Source organism: Paramisgurnus dabryanus, chromosome 7 (genome assembly GCF_030506205.2).
Source record: "Paramisgurnus dabryanus chromosome 7, PD_genome_1.1, whole genome shotgun sequence".
NCBI lineage: Eukaryota > Metazoa > Chordata > Actinopteri > Cypriniformes > Cobitidae > Paramisgurnus > Paramisgurnus dabryanus.
Window position 1 is genome coordinate 20235462 of NC_133343.1, and position 19526 is coordinate 20254987.

The window sequence follows — 19526 nt, forward strand, 5'->3', positions numbered from 1 at the left end:
AAACATGGTAACGAGCGTCAAATTTCACGCTGACGTCAGAGGTATTCAGACCAATCACAACATAGCTGCCCAATCAGGAACACAGAGCTTTTCAAATACATTTGCTTCAGGAAAATGTGAAATATGGAGCTACAAAAATGTACGGTATGTGTAAAATAATGTGTTTTTAACCATAAACCATGCGAACACATTGTATTATACCAAATACACAAAATAATTTTTAGCAAATAAAATAGGTGCTCTTTAAATGTGCTAAAGAATGCATTGAAATAATCTGTTAAATTGTTCTTTGATATTTACATAGAAGGTATGTAACATTATTAAGTGCAAAAATGATCCAGATACATGTTTACATGTCCATTTACAATTTGCCCTTTGAATAAAATGGTCTATTTTTGCCCTATTTGGAAGGGTCATGAATAATAAAGTTGAGCTCTGCTTTGGTTGGCTCTGCTTTGAGGCTTATTAGTAAATTAATCACATTAGTAAACATGTTGGGGCGTACATCTCGACTGTTACATCACAGTCAGTGTTTTGTTGAGATTGGTCTGTCTTTTTAATGCACAAGGTTTACATAAGAATGAGGAAACAAACACATTTGAGGCTCACGATATGTCATTACAATGTACATAACTCTTCATCTATGCCTTTAATCTATGGCACCTTTAAAAACTATTCAAGTTCACTTTTGGTTTTCCAAAATGGAAACACTGGGAAATCAAAAGGAAAGACTGATTGAGCTTTTCCATACTGACCTTCTAACTTTTCATTATCTAACTCCATCTATGACCGGATTACTGTATTTCTAAACAGGCCATTATAAAGTGGGTTGTGCGTATGTAGTGATGGAGAATTGCTCCAGGACTACCTAACTGACGTACTTAAACGCACTTAACCGGGTCTTTGTAACAGATTTGGGACTTCTCAATCTAAATAAGTCCACAGTGACACTTTTGGACAAGCCCTATTTCCAGGCCCAGGGGAAGAATCACTTCCACTGTATCACCCTTTGATGGTCCCCACATAGGTCAGGTCAACCACAGGGGTTGGTTCTCACGGGTTTGGAGTGCTGGAAGGAGAGATATCTGGGAGAAATGCTGGGGAATCTGTATGTAGGGCACTCCTACACACTTGAAATCTGCATTGACACATGAAAGAGAAACGACAGCGGCTGCTTTTCTTCTTGAGGCGGTGTGGTAGAGCATGGGAGCGTTAAAGGAACAGGAAAACTAGAAGAGATTAAGCTTATAGGTAATCTTTACTCATTTAGGGACCAATTAAATAGCATTTATGAATAAGTAATATGAAAAGATTTTTTTAAATGGTGAAAAGGCTCTGTGAATAGATTAACTGCATTTCTCATCTGCTACTTCGTCTATACGGAGTTGATATGATAGGAAACCATTTACAGTAGTTACAGTAGTATGTACCAAAATCAGTACAAAATCACTAGGGATGTGTCACAATGGTCCAATTGCTGTGGTTGGATAGTGCAGATTAAGGGGCGTATTATCCCCTTCTGACATCACAAGGGGAACCAAATTTCAATGACCTATGTTTTCACATGCTTGCAGAGAATGGTTTACCAAAACTAAGTTACTGGGTTGTTATTTTTCAAATTTTCTAGGTTGAAATAAAACCATTGGTGACCCAATTATAGCACGTAAACATTAAAAAAGGCAGATTCTCATGATATGTCCCCTTTAAATGTTATTTTGCACACTGCTAAAAATCATCTGTGGTATGTACTAGCTCTCAAAAGCTCTTAGTCTAACTATGCTTCTAAGCCTCATTCACAGCATAGGCCAACGACTTCCCATCGACCTCTCTCACCTCATCCTCTGAACCTTTTCTAAGATAAACCACCAGGCCATTTATCAAACACGTTTTTCTTTCTTTTCCAAACTTTGCTTTTGTAGAAATGCAAGGAGCCGTTAAACCGCGAGTATCGAGGTAACAGGACACTGCCGAATGTTAGTCAGCATAAGGTGATGATTTATGGCATGTGAAAAGAGCCAGTCAGATGGCAGCTCAGCCATGTTTGGGTCCGCAGAGGTTGCCACAACAGCAAGACAAGTATGACGTATGCATAACAATTTGGTTTTGGTTACGGCCACCTTGCAACATCATGTCACTCTGCCGTGCCAAGTTGAAATGAGAATGAACAGAAATGTCTGCACAGTGGCATAATCGCTGTTTGAATTACGACGGGTTTAAATCACTGTCACTTGCATAATCAGCTTAATTAATACCACAGCTGTTGGAAAGCTTGTAGACATCTCAAATGAAATGTTTTGTTTCCAAACTGTGTTATGTATTCGTGCTTAGATCCTGCAACAAGGTGATCCCTTTCCCCTCCCTTAAAAAGGGTGACCGTTTGCAATCCCAATCTTTTTTTAATGTAGACTTTAGAGGGGTTGTGTCACAAATTTTAACCAGTTGTTAGATTTTCTCAGGTATGTGTTAGCCAACATGGCACTGACTTCAAATAGAACCTGACCAAGAAGTGGTAGCCAATCATGCTTGAATGCTTTGAAACGATTACAAATATTACGAACGTTTTACCGAAATAATGATGTCATATTAAATGTCATTCAATAGCACATGAGACATCTTTGCAGTGTCTGAGATCAGTGCATCCTAATTGTCAATCTTGGCAGGATTGGTTGTACTTTGTATAAATCATTGGTACAACATAGCGTTAACATTGCAAAAGGGCATAGATTTGAACCCAGGGAACACACATACTGATTAAATTTATACCTTGTAATGAAATGCAAATCGCTTTGCACTTTTCTACTGCAAAAAGCAAAGCATTTAAAGTAGGCTAAGTGACGAAATAGAATATGCACTCACCTAAAGGATTATTAGGAACACCATACGAATACTGTGTTTGACCCCCTTTCGTCTTCAGAACTGCCTTAATTATACGTGGCATTGATTCAACAAGGTTCAACAAAGCATTCTTTAGAAATGTTGGCCCATATTGATAGGATAGAATCTTGCAGTTGATGGAGATTTGTGGGATACACATCCAGGGCAAGAAGCTCCGTTCCACCACATCCCAAAGATGCTCTATTGGGTTGAGATCTGGTGACTGTGGGGCCATTTTAGTACAGTGAACTCATTGTCATGTTCAAGAAACCAATCTGAAATGATTCAAGCTTTGTGACATGATGCATTATCCTGCTGGAAGTAGCTATCAGAGAATGGGTACATGGTGGTCATAAAGGGATGGATATGGTTATAAACAATGCTCAGGTAGGCTGTGGCATTTAAACGATGCCCAATTGGCACTAAAGGGCCTAAAGTGTGCCAAGAAAACATCCCACACATCATTACACCACCACCACCAGCCTGCACAGTGGTAAAAAGGTATGATGGATCCATGTTCTTATTCTGTTTATGCCAAATTCTGACTCTACCATCTGAATGTCCCAACAGAAATCGAGACTCATCAGACCAGGCAACATTTTTCCAGTCCTAAACTGTCCATTTTTGGTGAGCTCGTGCAAATTGTAGCCTCTTTTACCTATTTGTAGTGGAGATGAGTGGTACCCGGTGGGGTCTTCAGCTGTTGTAGCCCATCCGCCTCAAGGTTATGCGTGTTGTGGCTTCACAAATGCTTTGCTGCATACTTCAGTTGTAACGAGGGGTTATTCCAATCAAAGTTGCTTTTCTATCACCTAGAATCAGTCGGCCCATTCTCCTCTGACCTTTAGCATCAACAAAGCATTTACGCCCACAGGACTGCCACATACTGGATGTTTTTCCCTTTTCACACCATTCTTTGTAAACCCTAGAAATGGTTGTGCGTGAAAATCCCAGTAACTGAGCAAATTGTTAAATACTCAGAACGGCCCGTCTGGCACCAACAACCATTCCACGCTCAAAATTGCTTAAATCACCTTTCTTTCCCATTCTGATATTCAGTTTGGAGTTCAGGAGATTGTCTTGACCAGGACCACTCCCCTAAATGCATTGAAGCAACTGCAATGTGATTGGTTGATTAGATAATTGCATTAATGAGAAGTTGAACAGGTGTTCCTAATAATCCTTTAGGTGAGTGTACGTATGCATTACTGTTTGTTTTCTTTAGCAATCATTTTCACCCAGCTTGCAAATGCTAATGCATGACTAGCTGCTAAAGATGTCTTGGCTAGTTACTAGAACACATTCTGGGTCTTTCCAAGAGAAAACAATATCTTACAGCAAGGGTTTTCAAACTCTGGGTCGGAACACGCTAGTGGGTCCCACAGTCAAATAAGGTGGGCCACGCAAAGTCACTTTACAGTGTATGACACAAAAACAGTTTTGTCCTTTTTGAAGGGAAAACTCCCTTCAAAAAGATACATTTCTGTTTTATTCCTTAGTGTATTCTTCTGCATATTTCTATAAAAATAATATTTTGATGGGTCCTGAAATAGATTATACATGTCTAACTTGGTTGCATAAAGAAAAGTTTAGGAACTTCTGTCCTACAGTATGTTGGATATGTGTAACCTGATCTGAGTTTGTGCTATATGTCACGTACTGAACTGCAATTCTCAAAGTGATGTTGCAGGAAGCAGTTCCCACACACAGTAACTTATTCAACTTAACCTGTTGTGATAGCCGCTATCTCTTTACCGATCCACCAAGCATAAAACAGATACAATCTTTTAAAAATGAAAGACTTTTGACAAGCATTCAAACACTGCATGTTTACTGCAATGCAAAGAGCGAAGCAAATTTCTGAAGATGTTATAACCAGCACGAGTCCCTACTTGTTTCAGTCAGGTTATTGCAGCTTGCCATACTGGTTCCATTTCACTGTCTGAGAATGCATGTTTGGATTTAAAAACTAAACTAAAAAACAAGCATTGTTTTAACAAATCTAGGTTTGTCTATTAATATATAATTTAGGAACATTGATATTCCAAGTAAAACAAAATAATCTATATTATTTGATACTTGGATACCAAATAATTACTCACAAGAAGACTCACAAAACTTTCCTCAAATAAAAAAATAACTCAAATGTACTTACCTTGTCCTCAAATTGGTGGTCCTACGATCGAGGAAGACATGTTGTGGCTTCCACAAGTTACGGCTGTATGTAAACAGAGCATAAACTGGCTGATCCAGCACGACTGCAAGGATTTCTTTCTTCACCTGCATTCACATACAGAAAAATAAAACACTAGCATCATTCCACCTCTAGAAAGAGATTTAAAAAACAGGCTTAACATATTTTTGCACTGTTGAAGAATGGTTGTAAATGTGATTAGGACTCCAAATGGATAGACATTAAACACCTCATCCCATTTTTAACCTCACACATATCAAATTCTCATTCATCTTTACCCTTAATCTTCTAGCTGCCAATCATAAAAACATGCTAACAAGATGAAAAACAACAGGTGTGTTTTACTTTATTCGCGTTTGCGTAGACCGACCTGCGTATGACATCAAAGTACCGCGAGAACGATTTAAAACGTATGCTTTCTATTTGCTCTCGCGGAACTTTAATCTCACGTCTGCGCAGCAAATCGAACAACCCTGCGTTTTACACCCATATAAACAGTTCTTCTGTCATTATTCAGGCACGGCTTGACACTATCTTTAAGGAAACATAAAAAAGTCCTTTATAATGTTTTGCACGTTTTTACGTTTGTAAAACACAATGAGAAACTGGTCTTTTCTTTAAAACGTCGCAGAATTTACTGATGTCCTTTAAGGAGGAAACAGAATGAATACAAAACCTCCAAAAACTTTAAAAATACAACAGTATAGTAAACTAATAATCCACATTACCTCATTTACTTGGATTCATGCTCCCTTCGCGTCCCCGCCTGTTGCTGTTTATCGACCCTGCCCTTAACACTACTTATAAACAAACTCTCATATGACAAACTTTGACAGGTTGTGAAAACGCTTCGGCTTCTTACTGTGACACCCAAAAATTCCTCACAAGTAACAACCAAGATTAGCTTTACAAATAAGTAACTCAGCAGATCCCAAAAGATCAATGGTATTTTAAAGCGGGAACTGTTGCCACGTGTTGAAAACGCATGATGTAGTAAACAGAGACCAACTGATCTGCGTATAAAAATAAATGCACAACATTTTTTATATTTAACTGTAAACCAGTTGAACCATACGTTGTGGTAATATAGTATAGCAATGAATAAGAAAATATTATTTTTCTATTTTGTTTTAACATTTTAACTCAAACCATGATTAATCTAAATTACAGTATTCAAAAATTATAATGTGACTATATGGAAATATTTTAAGCTAATAATTTAGTTACTTAATTGTAGAGAACTGTCCTTGACTCCATACTGTAGCAGTGGATCATCTGTTGTGTAAACAACAAGATCAATAGACGCATACTACGTAGACAATCAGAGATTAACAGAAACTTCTCGAATGAAATCGTGTCTTTGGCAAATGTGTGGTCTTGACTTCATGATTACGCAATTGGGGACCACAAGATATAATTTTAGAGGAATTCGAGGGTTTTCTATTTTTTACTTCGTATTGACGTACTATTTATCGGCTGTTTAAGTCTTTTGTGGATGTTATGCGTCTTATTCAAAAGTTACAGAGATTCAATTCCTAGATGGAGTTGCCATAGTAACAAGTCTTGCCATAGACATAGTGTTCTAGCCCAGCTTGTACTGAAGCTCTGATGTTCGAGACATCAGTATGATTTGCACCGGACATTCCTCATGTAATGATATCATATGGTAATCTCTCTCTCTCTCTCTCTCTCTCTCTCTCTCTCTCTCTCTCTCTCTCTCTCTCTCTCTCTCTCTCTCTCTCTCTCTCTCTCTCTCTCTCTCTCTCTCTCTCTCTCTTCTTTCTCACATTTACAACAACATCATGGGATTCCATAATTCCATATAAGGCTGTCCAGACAAATGTTCTCATCACTCATCACAGTACTGTACTTTCATACAAAACAGGGTGTTGCAACAGAAAAGTAAAAGAAGAAAGGTGGATGAAATAAATGAATGCAGTTCAATTCTATTTCACACATGCCCTTAATATATTATTGGTGTGCCCGCTGCTGTTGGGGCCAGATGAGGCCGGCTCATGCAGCAGCCACCAAATGTCAAAAAGCATTTAGGCTTCTCATTTGAGGCAGAGCATTCTCTCAGGGCAAAGCATCCCTCCCCCTCAACCAGTTTCACTGCACCGCGACTGTGTTGTTGTGCCCAGAGAAGCTGAAAGGATGCAGGGATGCGTGGGTGGAGAGAAAGAGTCATTTACAGAATTATGCGGCTAGCTGAAGCTGCACTATATAACATTTGTTTCCAGGTTACATTGCGTAATTGTTACATTTTACCTGTCAAATTTTAGGTTGACAGATGATGTATATTTGGAGTCTTGTGAGAAACATGATTTGGTGCAGTAAAGCATTAAAGGAAAACACCACCGTTTTTTAATATTGTACTATGTTCTCACCTCAACTTAGATGAATTAATACATACTTATCTTTTTTCAATGTGTGCACTTTTAATCTTTGTAAGTTTTATTTTGTGCCACCATACTTACGCATGTAACTACTCATGTAACAGTCTTTAAATAGGGAAAACATGGAAGTGTTTGGTGACTTCTAAATTCATCCCTGTTTGGAGCCATAGGAATGCATGGGGCTAGGCTAAATGCTAACACATTTATTAGGTGCTGTACAACGATTAAAAGTGCACACATTGAAAAAATATAAGTATGTATTTATTTGTCTAAGTTGAGGTAAGAACGTAGTAAAATATAGAAACACGGTGGTGTTTTCCTTTAACCTTCAACTTTATAGTTACAAATATATTAATTATATACAGTGGTGGCCAGTGATTTCTTTTTCAAGGGCGGGTGGTGCAAAGCTTGGCACAACATGTATTTAGCCTGTCATATGTAGGGCTCATCATGTCAAAATATGTGTTCGGAGTGTCATGCAAACTTATGTGCATCAATTTTTTTATTCAATAACAAAAAATGCACACATTCAAGTAGGGGATAACAACAAGGATATAATATATACAAAAAAAATTATAAATTTTCAACCGCTGTTTCTCCCAGTTGTATGCACATTTAAATAAAAAAAAACATAAAAGGAAAATAAAAAACAATGAAAATAAAACAAAACATGGGGGAAAGGCAAGGTATAGGCACATCATTAGAAGGAGAGAGACATAAATGTATAAATGTCAAAGAGGGATGGAATATTTTTTGATAGATATTTTAGGGATAATAAGTAATTTTTGCACTCATTTTTAAAACAATTTAAAGAAGGGATATTGTATATCCACTTACATTTATGTATATTGCATTGTAAAAAAATTGCTGTTTTTTGCAGCTGGTTGCCAGTAACTTACTGTAGAAGATAAAGACTGAAAATGTTTAATGTTCATTTAACTTTGAACAAATTGTTGCCAGTAAATAACATAAATGTAAAATCTACAGTAAGTTACTGGCAGCTAGTTGACAGTAATACCCAGTAATACTGTAATTTCTACAGAAATATTTTACAGTGTATTTACCCAACATAATAATATTGTTTAGCATCAAGCACCTCTTCTTAGAAAATGTATCCACATACACCAAAATCTGAAATTTGTTAACTTATGTGCATCATGCATCATGTCATAAAAGAGACTCGCTTAATCTCATGTGTAATCAGAATTAAGTGTTAAGTTAGTGTCTTGCGAGTATTTTGTGAACGTAAGCGTCTCTTTTATCATAAACCCTTTCCACGTATTGTATTTGAACATGACGCATGATGCACATAGGTTCACATTTCACAACGAACACATATTTTGACATGACGAGCAACACACATGACACTCCGAACACATATTTTGAATTTGCTTCCCTCGGAAGAGAAGTCACGGCCACCACAAGTTTTCATCTTTTAAAAATAAAGGTGCTTTATGATGCCACAGAAAAAACATTTTTGGCTGAATGGTTCCATACCTTTGAAATTCAATCCGTTCTGTTTCACAAAAGGGTTCAAGGGTTCTTCTATGGCATTGCTGTGAAGAACCTTTTAAGCACCTTTATTTTTAATAAGGGTAGACATTCATTTCAAGACAGCAAAAGATATACAGAACCTCACATTCAGTTTTTTCTGGTCCTTACAGTATATTAGGCTCCTTGTAAACCACTTGATTGTTTTTATGATGCCATACCATGGGCTGCGGTGCAACTGTGAACAAGCAAGGAAATAAATCAACCAGCCAGCACACAGACTGACACGCCGTCAGCATTAGACAGCTGCCGCATGGGCACCTGGCGAGGGAGCACTGCTGACCCGCAACTAATGACTGTGGAAAATGAATTTTTTAGCGTTGTCTGGTCAGGCGGATCAAACAGAGAGCGAGAGAGAGCGGGAAGTGAAGAAAGAGGAGCAATGTAATTTCTGATGTCTAGACAGAACAGAAGAAAGCTCTCTCTGTCTAAGATCTGTTTGATTCCACAAGTAAAGATGGACTAATGTGAAAGAGCAATGTATAATGGAAACTGGAATAATTTCCAAATTTGTCACAGCACTAAGGAGTAAAACAAAAAGTACTCTCACCAACTCTCTTGTCTGAACCCCAGACGGGGGATTTTCAGGAGAGTAGAAATTCTGCAGACTCCACCACCACGAAAAGTAAATGCGAGTGCGAAGCATCTTGAATATTTTATTGTTTAGGAAAGTGGTTTTCTCTCCCCACTGAAGTCAAATAAATGAAACAAGATAGAATAGAGATTTTGGAACGGTTACACTGTGAAAAATGTAAATGGTCAGAAATGGCCCCAATCTGTCACTGGGGCAGCACCCTATAAATAGTTCCTAAAGATACTGTATGTACACATTTGATATGGCATCACTCTGAAGAGCCCTTTTTAGCATATTTTCAAGGCATGCAAAATAATTAATAGTTATATTATATCGCTAAATTTAATAATGAAATATCCTATTGTTTTGGAATCTGTTTATGCGCACAACCACATACACACAATTTTGTGTTTTGGTTGTTTTGCTGCCTTACATTTTTTTGTTTAGTCAACTCAGATTTACAAGTCATTTAAACTTACTATTATTTATCTGTATTATGAGTTGTTATAACTACAGATAAGTTGTTATAACTTATAAAATATTGAAAAAAGTCAACTCATCTCTTGTCAAGATTAATAATAGTAAATTGTCATGACTTGTAAATCTGAGCGGATTCAACAAAAACATGAAAGCAGCACAGATTTTTACAGTGTGGGTGTTTTTGGATTGAATTTTGGATCGATTTTTGTAAGCTGGCTAGGCTGGACTTCTTGACACCCTCCAGCTCCTCTTCTTCTCCTAATTGGTTAAATGTTAAAAATAGCTGCAGCTAGCTGATGTAAAGCCTTTATTTACAAGGCTAACACAATCTCAGAGGGTTCTTCAAGTACTCATGATGTTTCCAAACCTTTAGTTATTCATAGCTTTGAAAGTCCATTAATACACTTAGCACACGCCTTCTCTTTTGTGTTTTTTTGTAAAAGACACAGATTGCACAGTTCAGGAGACAAATGGAGTTTACGTTAGGATTGTCTTAGATGTTAAAACACCTCAAAAAAATAGCAACAATACCGTGACTAGTAACAAGCAGGGGGAAAAGTGTGGAAAGCATCTAATAATTTGCTCCTGAAGCAATTTAATGTGAAATGTTTGTAATATTGATATTATCTGGATACTATTGCAATAAAATTACGGTAATATTGAGGTCTCTGATTTTTAAATGAAGACTTTGGTAGCACGAACAATAGAATAGAATAGAATAGAATAGAATTAAAGGACCTGTTATTAATAATAGAATAAATCTTGGTAATGTAGATCAGACCACAAGAAATCTGAAACTGGACATACAGCTGATATGAACTACAAAGTCACTATTTTTACAATCTGGCTAATGTGTTATATAACTCCAAAATCAGTTTATTAAAGGATATTTCCTCTGGCAATAGAAGTGTGACGTCCAACTCTAATAATATAACTCTAATAATACTCTTCCCGAGCTTCCAAAAATATCTTCCATTTTTCAAGTCCACTGGGAAGAGGGTAAATCTGTCTTGAACAAACTGGTAATAATATGACATATTAGATGAGATCACATAAACAAATGTCTTACAAGGATGGGAAAATAATAAAGAGTGCCTTAACTACACGGAGAACACATTTTAGATGGCATTTATTTTGTTTTAGTTACTGGATATGTATTCTATTTCAAAGGTTTATGTGGCAATATATTTACAAATAGTAGTCATAAAGGGTATTATTTAGTGTACTTGTTTTCCACCTCAAAATATTATTCGGTCACTGGCTGCCCTGTTTTACGTTTACGACCAAGCTTTTTAAGCCTTAAAGGGATAGTTTACCCAAAAATATCATTTACTCATTCTTATATTGATACAAACCTGTATTTATTTTTTCTGATTAACACAAAGCATCTGATCAGAAGCCCATTTTGAAATCAATAGTAAGAATAAAAATAATACTATGGAAGTCAATGGGGCTTCTCACCGGAAAACCAAGGTTTGTAACAACATGAGAGTAAGTACATAAAATATGACAGATTTTCATTTTTTATGTAAACTATCCCTTAAACTAAGTCACTTTGGATAAAAGCATCTGCTAAAAGATTAAATGTAACTTTAATTTACACTTGCAATTTATCTAAAATCAGCAGATAAATATGAAAGCTCTGGTGGATCCTTAAATGGCCCTTGTTTTTCTGACTCCATCTGTCAAGTTTCTCTCACGCCCTTACATAAATTCTCAGGATTCTGGGCGAAAAGCCTCAAAATGATTCACACATGATCAATCTTGACTGTGTCATTTAAGGGCTGACTTAGCTGGAGGAACAGCGTAGGAAGTCATATTCACTGGATGTGATGCAATGTGACCCTTCATACTGGGTTTTGTTACTTTTTCTTTTGGTTTTAAAATCATTTACTAGTGAGCCATCACGTTGTCTTTAAGAAAGACATACAGAGTGTAAAAATGTATTTAGAAATGACAGTATTACTGGAAGCTTTTTGCCAATAACTTACTGTAAATTTTAATTTATGTATGGGAACAGTTTGTTCAAAGTTAAATGAACTGTAAACATTAACAAGTCTTTATCTTTACAGGAAAAAATGTAATAATAGCCTTATGCAAAGCTTTCTGTGAACCAGAAATCTAAAGTAAAACACTTAAAAAGGTTGATGAGGATTTCTGGTTCCCAGAATGCTTGTCATGAGGCTGTTAATTTACAGTTTTATGTAAATAACATTAATCTACAGTAAGTAAACAGCTGCATAATCAAATATTTACAGCACTACACTCTCAGAAAAAAGTTACTTGAAGGTACAAAAGTTGACCTTTTCAAAAAGTACACTTTCTGTACCGAAATGGTACATATGTATCTAAATTGTACATATTACAACTTTATTTAAAGGTAGCATCCCTGTTACTGCTTGTTTTCTGAGAGTGTAGCATGTAATATAAAGTAGGGGTGCGCGAGGCAAAAACTAACTCAGGGTTAGTTGTAACACGGACTGTTTACATTGTTGCACAAGCTTCAGAGTTTTGTTTTTCTGAGTTACTGATGAACGAGTGTTTTTGTGGCATGCAAGTAAATTTTTTCATCATATGTTTTTTCGGTTTCTAAGTTGGGTGTAGATACCAAATCCAATGCTATGTCATATTAATCAGGGTCTTGTTGACTAAAACATATAGCATTGTTTTGAAATATGTCTGCAGCTCTTAGCAAGTTTTTTGGAGGGCTTAAACTATTTTGACTCAGCGGTGTTAATCATAACGCTGTGTTACAACTAACCCCTCAGCACTTACGATATGAAAGCCACTAACGTTAGCATACTTCTTGCCGTGGTCTAAATAGGCTACACACAAATAATTGCTGGCTGCCAACAAAATAAATGTGCCTGTCTCATCAAAAATCGTGTCAAATTTATTTTTGTTCATATCTTTAATATTGATTGAATAAGGTCACGTCAAAGATTGAAATCATAATGAAATGAATGGCGAAAATCAGACTTTGATGCAAATTATCTCAGAATTTGAGTTTGAAACTGTAGTATGATTATTACAGACTGGGTCACATATAAAAAAATGTTTTGTCAGCTATGCTGCTTTTTCTTAAATATTTAGACATTTGTATCCATTTATAATTGAACTATTGTTAGAAAAGGGCTGGATGAATGATTACAGTGTGCATACCTGTCTATTATAGACAGTTATTTAAACAATATCCACTTTAAGTATATAGACAAAATAATATTGAAATATTTGCCTGCAAACTTAATTTTTAGCAAGTGTTACAACTAACCCCCTGCCTGTTACAATTAACTCCACCTACGTTTGCACTTCTGTCACGTTTAGTGTAATTGTCGATGAATGGTAAGGACTAGAAACAAACTTCAAATGTTCATTTGTAGCAGAGATGTGTGTGTTGCTCGTGTAAAAATATAATTAATCACACTCAAATATTTTTTGAATGATTGAGCCAAAACCAAAAAGCGTTAGGTTGTGCTACTTAATGCCACAGAAGAACCATTATGGGCTTCATGGTTTAAAAAAAGTCCTTTAACATTCTTTTGAGAACCTTTTAATAATGGTTCTTCTATTTGGCATAACTATAAAGAACCTTTAGTAGCACCTTTTATAAGAGTGTGCTGTTGTCTCCTTAAATAAAATGCTAAATGCTCTCTTATTTGTAAGTTGCCTTGGATGAAAGCGTCTGCTAAATAAGTCTTATAAAGTCATTGGAAAATATTTACCATCCTTTATTTTGTGTGAATTCTTGAAATAGAATATTTTTTTATAATTATTTTGTCACACTTCAGGATCATTAAAAAAGAAATGTTGACCAATCACAGATAAACTCTTTCTTAAGAAAGTTAATATATCAGCTGCACAAATATTTTAATATTTTAATCTGTTAGTCCCAACAAAGAAGAAAGAGATGGACACATGGCATATATTCATGCTTTGTCTTTAATCACTTCATAGAAAAGTAGTTTCAGATTTAATTGAACACAATATACAATAAAATTACCATACATTGTGTGAAACATTGAATATTCACCTGCAACAATGTGGGATAACCAGACGATAAAAACTCATCCCTCATGCAGATATAGCACTAATTCCGTCGAATGCTTTCGGACACAAATCGGACCAAAAGATCTCAAACATGGATGAACAAAGTCATACGGACAATTTGAATTTCAAAACTGCTAACAAGGTCAGAAAAATAGTTCACATAATTACAGAAGATCACATTTTCGTAATTATATCCATTTCACATTGTCGTTCAGAGACCGTGCCGTTCGTGAGCATTTCCTTCCCTGTAATGTTACACACAGAACAAACCGTCTGAGCTCATTTTAGCAAAATCTCCATTCAAAATGTTGTATATATATATATATTCGAGGGCCACATTCTGTGAGATATTGATTATTATCGATGTCACATCAAACAGTGATACACAAAGCTTCTAATATCTGACAGGTGTCTACAGTATGTATTCATTGTCTTATCTACAGACTTTCCCCGTTACCAATGGGTCTCGTGTCTCTTAGGCTACTGTTCTGGGCAGTTGAAAATTGTGCAATATATTCATACATAGTATATATAATATATATATTTATTTATATTAAAACATAAACAATATTACTAAATAAAACAGACTCAGTCCAAGAGCCCACTACACAAAAAACACCACCAATGTTCGGTAATGCAAGTGCATATAAATTAATCAATTTACAAAGAAACATTATTTTTCTTATGTACAGTCGACAGTAATAAATACACTGTTATAAACAGTAAAGGACCGATTTGAGCGCATATAAATGAAGAAAATGGAAAAGATTGTGAAAGCGTGGGCTGGTGATCGAGCGTAATAAAACACTCACGCACACACACTCACACTTATGTGTAGACATGTATATATGTGCGCACAAACATACTTTTGCATGCTACTTTGGCCATTAACTGTTTTCACCGGTGAGACTAAGGTAAAGTACCTTAAAACGTGAACGCATGAGACGTAAGAATGCTAACGTCAGTACTAAACGGGCATTACATTATCAAATCTGACAAGGGTAACTGTTGTGATGTTACAGAGAGACGGACTGTTATTTAGGGTTTAAAGGGACAGGGTTTACACTAGTCCCAATGCATGTTTGAGCTGCCTTCATTTTAAAACATTTCGCACTGACATATCTAAACATATATCAATGCCATTGTTTTGTCTCAAGATGCACATACGTTTTTTATTATGTCCTAATATAACTAAAGCCTAGTCCTGGATTAATTTAAACCCTACCCCATTGAGATTGAACTTCATTAGGATCATCAAATCTGGATAGATTTATGTTCTTTTTGGGGAATTCTTTTCGAAGTTCCCCAGATGTTTTGTAATGAAGTTACAAAAGCTAGTTTTGAAAGCGTCTTTCTCGGCCCGGTGTTGTTGAAGTATGGAAGACTATAAGTTATGATGACGTAAAAGCAACTTAACATTTGAGTGAATATACCTTTGGCTTTCTTGAGTTTTAAATTCATTTTTATATTTTTTTGGAGGGGGGGTCTCACCTTAAAACGAATGGTATGATGTATAGTTATTTACCAAAGTATCAGAGTTTGTGCTCATATTTAAAAAACACGTATAGGATGAACAAGAAAGTGCCTCTTTCGTTATGATACACACGTCTTTGTTTTCTGATCTACGTCAGATGTTTGGATTATTAAGTTATATTGCCAAACAAAGGAAGACACTAAGTTCTCTCTCCAGCTTAGGTATAAAACAATTCTGCATGTTTTGTCTGCTTGGTTTTTAGAAAACAAAAACGTTTCGACATACTAAAACGAGTTTAATAAATAAAAGACTATTTAAAAAGACAATAGTAAAAAGGCACACAGTCTTTAGACAAATGGTACAGAAAAGTAAACAGTTTCTCTTTCTTTACAAATACTTGTTCTTCAGTAGTTCGTGTTTAACCTCAACGCACACCCATAGCTTTACTAAAAAAAGTCTCGTGTCGGTACAAAATAAAACGAATCCTCTCAGTAGTGTTTACTCTTTAACGCCTGGTAAACGAACAAACTGTCCACGTTGGCCCCAATCCTTCATGTTTAACAAAGTCGCCTGTCAATCGTTCAGGTCCAAAATGTCTGCAGCATTTATTTCCTGAGAGCTCCTACCAAACCATCTCCAAACGTAAGTGCAAGGAGGGAAAAACATCCTCCTCCCACGAGGGCTCGAAAAAAGCACCCCATGTGGGCTTTTTGAAAAAGCATCAACTGCAAGATTGCTCCTCTCGCAAGGGAAAAACAGCTACCATCTAGAAACGGACAATAGGGTCCTATGTGTCGACCGGGGAGGCGTCTTCCGTGACTATTTGGATGTGCGTGGTGGACGACTCCATGTCCTCTTCCCTATCTTCGTCTTCGTCGTCTCCTTGGCTCTGTTCGTCCTTTTCTGTGCCCTCCGAGTCCTCTTCCTCTAACGTTAACTCGAATTGAAACTTGTCCGGCCCCGAACCCCCGCCGTTGCCCTCTTTGTCGGGCTGGTAGAAGGGTGGGGATGGGCTCTGAGGGATCATGCTCTGGTACCAGTTCCGATTATCTTCCAGCGTGTCCAGGATATCCTGGGCGTCCGGATGCACCAAGTCAGCCCAGGTCTCCCACAGCGGGTGAACGATGTAGTCGATAAAACCCACCTGACGAGAGAAAAAAAAATTTAGTATGTTAAGATATTTTCCCTATACACTCTACCTAGTTTACCGTGAATTGTAGCATGTTACCGTACCTGTGATTTCTCCACTGAGGCAGTGTGTTTGTCACACATGGGACTAATCTCCATGCCACGTTCTCGCTCTCGATCGCCCTGGTGAAAGAACTCCTCCATAATTCGGTCTGTCCATTGGCGGTACAGCTCCAGAGACTTTGTGGGATTGCTTAGATCGGCACAATGAACCATGTTTCGCAAAACCTGCAAAAAATAGAGTTTTTTTAGCCATTTAACCCAAACAAGGCAACGTAAGGTTGAAATTTATACACAAATTTATACTGTTCGGGGAAAAATTTGGAGCATCTCCTGAAAACAGTTAAAATTGAATTGATGGCTTTAAAAAGTTGGTTTGATGATAATCGACTTTCATTGAATTTGATTAAAACAAAGTTCATAATATTCAGCAATCGACAAAGTAATATCAAAGCTAAAATTATGATTTGTAAGACGGAAATAGAAAGAGTATATGAATATAAATTTTTGGGTGTTACAATAGACCATAAATTAAGCTGGAAATCACATATAAACCATGTAAAAACAAAAATGTCTAAATCCATTGCGATATTAAATAGAATAAAACATATTTTAAATGAAAAAACATTATATACATTGTATTGTTCTCTCATAGTTCCATACATTACTTATTGTGTGGTGGTGTGGGGACATGCATATAAAACTAATACAAAACCAATATATATGTTACAAAAGAAAGCAATAAGGATTGTACTGTAAAACGGGCTGACTATTATGAACCAACAAATAAATTATTTATAAATTTACAAGCTTTAAAATTTGTTGATTTAGTTAACCTTTATACTGCACAGGTCATGTATAAAGTTTATAAGAATTTACTTCCAAATTGTGTACAGAGGATGTTCAAAATAAGAGAAAGTCATTATAATCTTAGAGGAATGTATATGTTTATAAAAGTAAGGGCAAGAACCAATACAAAAAACAGATGTATATCTGTTAAAGGAGTTAAACTATGGAATAATTGTGACAAGGAATTAAAATTGTGTACATCACTCACTACATTTAAGAAAATGTTTAAGAATAAGGTAATAAATAACTACAAAAAACTATATGAATAATTAAGTACGATATAATTTATATATATTTTTTATTATTTTATTTTTTATTTTTTTCTATTTGTTTTCTTTTTGTGTACCTTTGTATTTATATCTTCATAAATTGTCTTATGTAACTGTATGTTTATTTTGAATGTACCAGTTTTGCTTATTGCGTAATTATGTATAAAGGGTAGGCAAAATAAGCATAAGCTTCAGCCTGCACCTTTTTCGGTTGATATGTATGTATACATTTTGTTTGTTTTGGAAATTATGTGTGAGGACCGAAATAAATTTTGTTGATTGATTGATTGATTGAAATATATGTAATTAGCTAACCAATTAAAATCCATTAAAACGGAAGTTGTACCTGTATCCTATCTGTGTAGTTGTCCAGAAGCAGCACTCCTGAACTTGTCACTTTCTTCGTCTCTACCATGGTCTTCAGATCAGCCAGTAAGCTCATGTGCTTAGACATGTCTGTGGCCAGTACCTGTTAACAGGACAACATTTAAGAATGCATTTCGGCATCAAGGCATTGTACACGAAAGCATGGACGAGCACAGAATAAAAAATCTTACCATGTCGATGACCATCTTTCGAAGTGACTGTCTCTGTTTCTTAGTGAGGTTCTGGAACATGTCGCAGTTGTCCTCCTGGAGAAGTTTAAAGCCTACAGCTAGATGGTGGTTCTCCAAAACCGACTCATCGTTATACATAAGCGCCAACTCGGAGTCTGTAAGAATTACGCATAAATGATTGATCAGTTATGGTTAATGAAACTACTTTGAGATTAAAGTTTAAGTTGTGGTCACTTACTTGTATTAATAAGGAACTGGTTTGAAACACCAGGATGGTCTACATCATGGATCGCTGCGGCAAAAATAGCAGCCAGGATCTCAAGATCGGTGAAGACAGCCTGTTTGGAACAAGGGTTAAATGGTAAATAAAATGGAAAAAGCGGATGATGGACCGTTTGTACTTTTACTTGCAAACATTTCTTACATCTAATGCAGGGGTGGAGAGCAGAATGTGAGTTGACTGGGCCACATCGGCAGCGTGAAGGCTGTTATGATAGGCCACATCTTGGTGATAGTGTTCCTCCAAGGTCATCATATACGTCACAAATGTATCAGCCGGGATCTTAAATGTCTTGAGCAAATCTCTTTCCTTGAAAAAAAAAACAATAAAACAATGAAAATCAGTCACAGCTACATTAAATGCACAAGGAAGGCCTAATAATAAATATCAAGAGACTTACTTGGAAGATCGCATACATAATGCAGGTCAGAGGCCGGTTGTTTGAAAACTCTGAAACTGTAAAGATATTCAGGCCCCATTTGTTCAAATCTTCTAATTCCTAAAAAAAAAGAGGCAAGGGAATTTAGGAAGCTTGCAAAAAATATTGCACGTCAAAAATGGCACGTTACGATCGCTCTTATCCCTACCTTTGACAGTAAATCCTCCTTGTCGGTTTTGACGCCAAAGCGAGCAATGCCGCAGTTGAGGCTCGGCCCGTGGGATACCTTCTTAACGCCACTGATCTGAGTCATCAACTGTTTTTTCTTCTTTTCTCTGGCTTTCGGTGTGGGCGAGGGAATCTCCACATCATTCTGTTTGTCTGTAGGAACAGCAAGAACCAGCACATTAGAAC

At 36.4% G+C, this 19526-nt stretch overlaps 2 protein-coding genes across 8 annotated transcripts in view; both read right to left on the reverse strand.

Annotated features, from left to right (window-relative positions):
• Nucleotides 1-6015, reverse strand: part of sgip1a (SH3GL interacting endocytic adaptor 1a) — a 106452-nt gene extending 100437 nt beyond the window's left edge. For all 3 annotated transcript variants that reach the window (XM_073815147.1, XM_073815149.1, XM_065239988.2), the window contains exons 1-2: nucleotides 5797-6015; nucleotides 5030-5154 (exon numbers count right to left, since the gene is read on the reverse strand). The gene's annotated coding sequence lies outside the window, so the exon portion shown is untranslated. The remainder of the gene's footprint in view (nucleotides 1-5029; nucleotides 5155-5796) is intronic.
• Nucleotides 6016-13990: 7975 nt separating this feature from the next.
• Nucleotides 13991-19526, reverse strand: part of pde4ba (phosphodiesterase 4B, cAMP-specific a) — a 192145-nt gene continuing 186609 nt past the window's right edge. For all 5 annotated transcript variants that reach the window (XM_065264857.2, XM_065264859.2, XM_065264860.2 and 2 more), the window contains 8 exons: nucleotides 19321-19493; nucleotides 19134-19232; nucleotides 18878-19042; nucleotides 18692-18791; nucleotides 18454-18608; nucleotides 18243-18365; nucleotides 16824-17006; nucleotides 13991-16734 (listed from right to left, as the gene is read on the reverse strand). In XM_065264857.2, the coding sequence (XP_065120929.1) occupies nucleotides 16378-16734; nucleotides 16824-17006; nucleotides 18243-18365; nucleotides 18454-18608; nucleotides 18692-18791; nucleotides 18878-19042; nucleotides 19134-19232; nucleotides 19321-19493 (1355 nt within the window). In that variant the 3' untranslated portion in view covers nucleotides 13991-16377. The remainder of the gene's footprint in view (nucleotides 16735-16823; nucleotides 17007-18242; nucleotides 18366-18453; nucleotides 18609-18691; nucleotides 18792-18877; nucleotides 19043-19133; nucleotides 19233-19320; nucleotides 19494-19526) is intronic.